The sequence below is a fragment of the Emydura macquarii genome, unplaced genomic scaffold, assembly GCF_026122565.2.
Source record: "Emydura macquarii macquarii isolate MOO-44397 ecotype Brisbane River unplaced genomic scaffold, CSIRO-AGI_Emac_v2 contig_2116, whole genome shotgun sequence".
In the NCBI taxonomy this organism is placed as follows: domain Eukaryota; kingdom Metazoa; phylum Chordata; order Testudines; family Chelidae; genus Emydura; species Emydura macquarii.
Window position 1 is genome coordinate 176,681 of NW_027132253.1, and position 7,033 is coordinate 183,713.

The following is a 7,033-nucleotide window of genomic DNA, read 5'->3' on the forward strand; positions in this document are numbered from 1 at the left end:
CCCATCTAGCCCCTTATCCCGATATTACTGACAATAAAACTCCTCGAAGCTGGAAACTGACTTACCGTTCGTGAGATCAAGACATACGTGAGCTGGGAGGGGAGGGGAGGGGAGGCTAGTGATGAGGTAGGGCTGGGCGCCAGCACTCCTGGGTTCTATCCTGCCCGGAGAGGGCAGTGGTGTTTAGTGGTTAGAGATTTAAAAGCCAGCCCTGGAGCGAAGTCCCTTTTCCCCGTAGCCCAGATGGGAGTGTCATCCAGACTTTGAACAGGCCAGGAGTGTGGGGGTACCTGGGGCGGTTTATTGCGACAGCCTTTCTCATGGCTCACATTTGCTCTCCACGCTCGTGGGTTGATTGCACCAGGCTGGGTTGGTTCTTGCCCAATTCCTCTTTCAGGCTGGGGGGCGGGCGCTGGGGCTGGCCCTGTCGTTAGATAAAAGGGATTGGATCTGAGAGGAAGAAGAGACTGGGAAAGGCAGAGCGGACGAGTGAAGGATCCAGAGATCCACAGGGCTTCTGATTCTCAGCGAGGAAAGGAAGGCGAAAGGCAGAAAGGAAAGCGGGACCCTTGCAGTTTGCTCAGCCGCTCACACAGGAGCGAGGCAGTGGCTGAGGGAGGGAAGAACGGGAAAGGCAGCGCGGAGGAGAGCAAACGAACACCCTGACTTTGCTCGGCAGACCCCAGCGCCCTGAGGCCGTCAGAGCGGAAAAGGCAAACGGGAAAGGCAGAGCGGAGGGGAGGGGAGAAGTCCCCACGTCGGCTGGGGAATACAGCAGGCAGCTGCCGGAGGAGCCTGAGAGCGGGAACGGCCCGAAGGCGGAGAGGAGAGGCCTGGAAATCAGGGCGCTGGGAGACACGCCTCGAGGGAACGACAGAAGGGAAAAGGCTGCCAGGAGAAGTGCGGCGCCATGAGCTCCCCAGGCTTCGATAAAGCCTCCGAGTCTGCCGCCCCCACTGAGCCACCCCCATACTCCAACATGCCGCCCTACGGCATGCCCCTCCCACTGCTATCCCCTGGCGGGAAATTGCCCCCCCCGAGCTATGTGGCAGCTCCCGGAATGCCCCCCAACCCACAGGGCTATTACCCCCCTTACAATGGGGACCCCAACCAGGGCCCGATCATCTACCCCCCCCAGCAGGTTATTCTGGTCTCCCCAAACTCCACAAACGAACCTGACTACCTGGGCTACTCCATCTTCACCCTCCTCTGCTGCTGCCTGCCCCTGGGCATCGTGGCGCTGGTGTTTTCCATCCAGGTGAGTCCCGAGGGGGCGCTCTCCCCTGGCTGCAATGCCCCAGTGCGGAGTTAGGTGGTGCTGAGCTGCAGGGAGCGGGGTGGGGGCTCTCCCCTGGCAGTCAGGGATGGCCCTGATGCCTCAGCGTGACACTAGGGGGCGCTGCACTGCAGGGAGTGGAGTGGGGGCTCTCCCCTGGCAGTCGGTGCTGATCCCCGTGCAGCACCAGAGGGCGCTGTGCTGCAGGGTGTAGCAGACTCTCTTGTGGCAATGAGTTCCACAGTCTACACCCAATCCTCAGTTCGCTCTTCTGGGGTCCTGTCGCTGGAGCAGGGTTGCACCATTCCCCAGGGATCAGTAGGAGGACAACAAAGCAGGCTCTCTACTGAGTGTGGAGCCACTGCAGGGATAGGAGGTTCTGGGGGTGGGTGCCCATGTGGCAGGTGACATGGGCTGCTCCGTTCTGTGTCAGCCAGGGCATTCCTTGTCCCTTCGGTTGTTATTAAGTGTAGCAGGTAGCAATAGCCTGGATCAGCGTGTCAGGATATGTGTGTGGCGTGGAGCCATGGTCTAAGGGGAGGGCAGGGGTTGGCATCTGAGTCCCTGAGTTTGATTCTAGCCAGCCGCTTTTCATCCACAGAAAGGAGCCCTTGGGAATACAGGGTGGGGGCAAGAGCTGGGGACTGTTTAGAGAGGCTTTAGATGTTTACATTGGCTTGTCTGGCGTTGTGATGCATGGAGGAACACACACAGAGAGAATAAGAGAGGATGTGATAGAAGTGTTGTGTGCGGATGTTACACAACAGCCACACCCCAGAGCTGGCTGCATCCCAGCCCTGGGTGAGACATCACCATGCAGCGTCGTTGTGCAGCTCCCCAGCTGCCTCACCTCAGAGGCAGTTGCATCTCAGCATCAGGAGACTGATATCTATGCGGTGTTATAGATGGTTGTTGCTCAGCTGCCCCACCCCAGAGGCGGCTGCATCTCAGTGCCAAACAAGCTGTCCTCATGCAGCATCACGGTCTGGTTAATTGTTCCCATCTCTCTGTCTCTCCGCAGACACGGGACGCCAACCATGCTGGGAACGCTGTCCAGGCAAAGCAGAAATCCCAACTGGCTCGGAATTTCAGCCACGCAGCCCTGGGGGTGGGCATTGTGGTGACGATCGTGTGGATCGCCATCATAATCACCATCAACCTCTCAGCCCTGGGGGACTGATACTTCCACACAGCTTCCAGCTCCTCCGCCAGCTCTGAACCGACACCACACACACATCCATCTCCTCTGCCTACCCACACGCTCACAAAACAGCCAGTCCACATCCCCGCCCCCACTTCTCCGAACACATCAGCCCCTTGCCTGTCCCCCCACCCCATGTCATGATATGCAGAGAGATATGATATGCCAGCCGTCAGGACTCACACATCCCAGCCCCCCAGCTAGGCCATTGCGTGCCCCCCAGATATTCCTCCATGCCAGGGGACGTGGTCCGAAGGTGGGTGCAAGGACTCTGGGAGACACTGGGACCGGACAGAGCTTCAACCCGTGTCTGAGATGATGCAGGCACTGCCGGGGGGGCAGGAGAAGAGACAGAGGGGGTATGGTCACAAATGTCCTGCTGCCCTCTCTCTCCCTGCCCCCCCAATCTGGCCCTACCCCTGCCTCTCCCCACCTCACACAACCCAGTGGGGGTCCATTCCGGGCCATGCCATTGCCTTCTGGGAAAGATGGGACTGTCCAGCCCACTGGCTAAGACTTTCTCGTGCCCCCATTTGTCATGGTAGAGGATAACAGCCCTACTACTGCTGCCAGCTAATGGAGTGACTCCTTTACTGTCAGCTAGAGGATAATGTCCCTACTACCACCACTGGCTAATGGAGAGACTCCTTTAACACCCTAGAGGATAATAGCTCCACTACCATAGCTGGCTAAAGGAGCGCTCCTTTAGTGCTGTCTGGAAGGTAACAGCCCTACTACCGCTGCTGGTTAACGGATGAGTTTGCTGTGAGCGGGGCCATCATGCTCTGACAGCGAGAGCACTCACTGCTGGGTTACCCTGGAAGTCTGGTGCCCGATCAGCATTCTATTCACCCTTGTGTTTTAACGTCCAGTGAGGCCCCAGCATGAACCCGGCTGTCTCGAGAAACCAGCCGCTGATGCCCAGCTGGGAAAGCTGCCCACCGCCGGCGGCACCCGATGAGCAGCAAAATGCCACTTGCGCACCCCTGCTGTTTCCCCAGGCGTTGCTGTGCTTCCAACGCCGCCCGCGCCTCCCAAACGACCTCTCTGGGTTCCTCCAAACCGACGGCCCCTGAAGGCCGCAAAGCACATGTGATTGGGCTGATATTGCACCCACCAGACTTCTGCTGGCTGTCCAGAAATCGCCCTCCGTCAGCTGAGAGCACTGAGGCCGCACACACTCGTGACACTAATGAGGCCCAGCACTTGTGTGAGAGGAGACTCTGCTTCCCCACGGCCTGCAAGGAAACCCCGAGTTGGTCAGAGAGGCTGAAAGATTTTGTGCTCAAGAGCATCTGGCTGTTTCACAGCCAAAAAAAAAAAAAGAAGTGGTTTTGAACGGGCTGGTCGATGTTAGTGCTAGCTGAGATCTTCTGGGGTTATGTGGTGACACAGGCCCAGTCCATAGGCGCCTACTTGGGGACCAAGTATTTGATCACGGACTCACCAATCCAGCTGACTACGGTCTAACAACATCCAAAGGCTGGAAGCTGAAACTAGACGCATCCAGGCTGGAAACCAGGGGTCCGTTTCCAACAGGGAGCGGAATTCGCCCTGCAACAATTTCTCAAAGGCCGCAGTGGATTCCCCATCACCGACAAGCTGGGGTGTTTTTTTAAACAGTCTGCTCCAGTGTGAACAGGCGTTTATTCAGGGCAGCTTTCTAGCCTTGTCAGAGCGGAGGTCCTGGATCACCGTCAGGGCCCCACTTGGGGGGGTGGGAAAGGTACACTTTACAGGGACCCTGCAACCCCCATTACCATGAGTTAAAAACAGGCTAAATTGTAGATCATGCCTGAGGATATTTCTAGAAACTTATTTCTCTGTATCTATTGTCCAGATCGTGTGAGATTTGCGTATTAAATGAGATTTACGAAAAACAACTGCAACTCATTTTCAGTGACGTGTGTGTAGCCCTATGGTTTTTTTTTGCACCCTGCCAGTGACTGTGGCAGAAGCTGAAAGACGTTTCCACAAGCTAGAACTCATCAAAAACTGCAGCTGGTCCCGTGTCTCCAGGAGCTGTGCAGACATAGCCAGGGAACCAGCCAGAGCCAGCGTGTGCCCAGGGATTTGATCCAGGAGACTGGGCTGGATGGGCCCCTGGATCTGATGTGGGGCAGTGGGGGCAGAATGCCAGGCTAGTTGGGCCTGTAGGCCAGCCATTGCCAGAGCTTTCCCAGTGGGCAGCTCTGAGTTAATATAGCCCAGTCTGCGGGAAATGTTGGGCTAGCCGGTCAGGAGAAATTGTTCTCGTTTCCTGGTGCGTTCAGGTCATAGACATGGGGCGGGACCAGCAGCGTCACGTATATATTCACATGAGTTTAATAAAATGGGTTACAAAACTGGGGATAGAACCCAGGACTTCCAGCTCTCCTGCTTTAACCACTAGACTCCACTTCCTTCCCAGAGCTGGGGAGAGAACCCTGGAGTCCTGGCACCATCTAGTTACATAATCACCAGCAGCACCCAGGATTTCTCAGGGCAGCAAACTGCAGAAGGGAGGAGGGAGCCCGAGAGCAGCACAGAAGCATTGCCAGCAGGGGGCAGCACCGCTTCCACCCCAACGCCCTGGGTTGCCAGGCCTCTGAGAACTGCCCTTGCTTGGTGCACCTGTGTTTAAAGGGACAGTGTCTTAAAATAATGACCTCAGCATGAGACTGGATTCACCCTTAGCCAGCAGAGTCGGTGCCTCTGGGCCTCATTATGGGCCAAGCAGCGACATCCATTTTTACAGGGTTCTTGTGTGTGACTGTGACGACAGATTCTGGAATGTGTGTGTGTGTGTGTGTGTGTGTGTTAGTATGTGTCAGCATGCATGTGTGTCAGTGCATGTGCGTGGCATCACACATGTAAGTGCAGTGTGTGTGCAGCCATGTGTGCGTGAATGTATGCATGTGTCGGTGCGAGTGTGTATCAGTGAGTGTGTCTGTGTGTATGTCAGTGTGAGTGTGTATGCATGTATCAGTGTGTCCGTGTGTGTCAGTGCGTGTGCGTGCCGGTCTGTGAGGCGCTTGTAGCCCCAGGCCTCCACCCGCCCCCCCCCGGCCCACGATCTCCCCGCCAGCCCGATAACCCAGCCGTGATAAGAGTCGGGGGATATCGCTGGCTCCGGCGTGTGCTGCACCCGGGACAATCACACGCAGCTGGGACAAAGCAGCCAAGGGCCCCGCAAGGTCAGAGATGGAACCTGCCAAGCCAGCGCCACCCTGGAGCCACAGGGCGGAGTCGGAACCAGTGGAGAATAATGGTCCCTGGCTCCAGGAGAGGAGTGGTGTCTAGTGGTTAGAGTGGCAGGGGAGCCAGGACTCCTGGGTTCTAGCCCAGCTCTGGGAGCGGGGGGTCTGGTGGTTAGAGCAGGGGGCAGGACTGGGCATCATGGCTCCTAGGTTGTATCCCCGCTGCCCTTGAGACAATCACTTGCCATGCCTCAGTTTCCCCCATTTGGACAGCAGGGGGCTGTTTTCTCGTCTTTTCTCTGCAAAGCGTTTCAGGACTTACAGCGGTAGGGCTCCGCCGTACCCTCATGCTCTCCCCGAAGCTGGCACAATGCCCAATCTGCCCACCTCAGCACCTGCGCCAGATCTCGCCCTGGAGGACCGTGCCCCTCGAGGCTACTGATCCAGCCCCATGCAGCCCCACCCGTCTTCACAGGTGGCAAACACAAAGGCAGTGGAACAGAAACACTCACCTTGTGCGTACGCACTGCACGAGGGAGAGAGAGAGAGACCTGTTTGTCTTTATAGCACAGGACTCGTACCAGCCCCCACTGTGCCAGGCGCTGCACAGACGCAGCAAGAGGCAGTCCCCGCCCCCGCTGGGCTCACGCTCTCTATACACGGGCAGGATTATTTCTCCTCACTTTATAGGTGGGGAAACAGAGGCACCGCGCTCCACAGTGACTTGTCAAAGGTCACACAGTGAGTCTGTGGCAACCCTGGGAAGCGAGCCCAGGTTTCCTGACTCGCCAGCCACCACCTTAACCACTAGGCCAGCTTGTCTCTGGGGGGCAGGTGCTAAGGTCAGAGACCCAGAGAAAACTGAAAAGTCACGTGCCAGCCGCCTCGGTGATGGCCGAGCCGGAGCCCCAGCCGCATAAACCAGGAGTGACCCAGTGCTACCAGTGACCCCAGCTGGGGGTCTGGCCCCATTGACTCCAATGGAGCTACCGCCGACTGACGCCAGCTGGGGGTCTGGGCCCCTGATCTCTTGTCACCTGTTCATGAGCTGAACTTGAGTGCGATTTCTGAAGTCTCCTGACTCTTATCTACCCCCAGAACTAGCTGCCTCCCCCATGCTCTCTGCTCCACGGTCAGCGTGGAAGGAGTCTTGGCTCGCAGCTTCTCCTGCTCCAACCACTGGCTCCCACTCCCCTCCTACAGCCATGGCTAGAACCCAGCAGATCTGACTCCCAGCCCCTCCCCGCACCTCCACACTAACCACTAGACCCCACTCCCCTCCCATAGCCATGGCTAGAACTCAGCAGTTCTGACTCCCAGCACCCCCCGCTCTAACCCACTGGATCCCACTTCCCACCCAGAGCCGTTGATAGAACC

General features: G+C 57.4%; 1 protein-coding gene across 1 annotated transcript; it reads left to right on the forward strand.

Annotated features, from left to right (window-relative positions):
- Positions 1-466: 466 nt before the first annotated feature.
- Positions 467-4,358, forward strand: LOC137160053 (proline-rich transmembrane protein 1-like). The gene is made up of 2 exons (XM_067558505.1): positions 467-1,258; positions 2,298-4,358. The coding sequence occupies exons 1-2, from the start codon at positions 911-913 to the stop codon at positions 2,454-2,456; spliced, it is 507 nt and encodes a 168-aa protein (XP_067414606.1). The 5' UTR covers positions 467-910; the 3' UTR covers positions 2,457-4,358.
- The last annotated feature ends 2,675 nt before the right edge of the window (positions 4,359-7,033 follow it).

Excerpts from the sequence above, each read along its gene's own strand:
- LOC137160053 (XM_067558505.1), top strand. The coding sequence starts at position 911 with ATGAGCTCCCCAGGCTTCGATAAAGCCTCCGAGTCTGCCGCCCCCACT. Across the intron at positions 1,259-2,297 it reads CGCTGGTGTTTTCCATCCAG|ACACGGGACGCCAACCATGC; the intron begins GTGAGTCCCGAG and ends GTCTCTCCGCAG.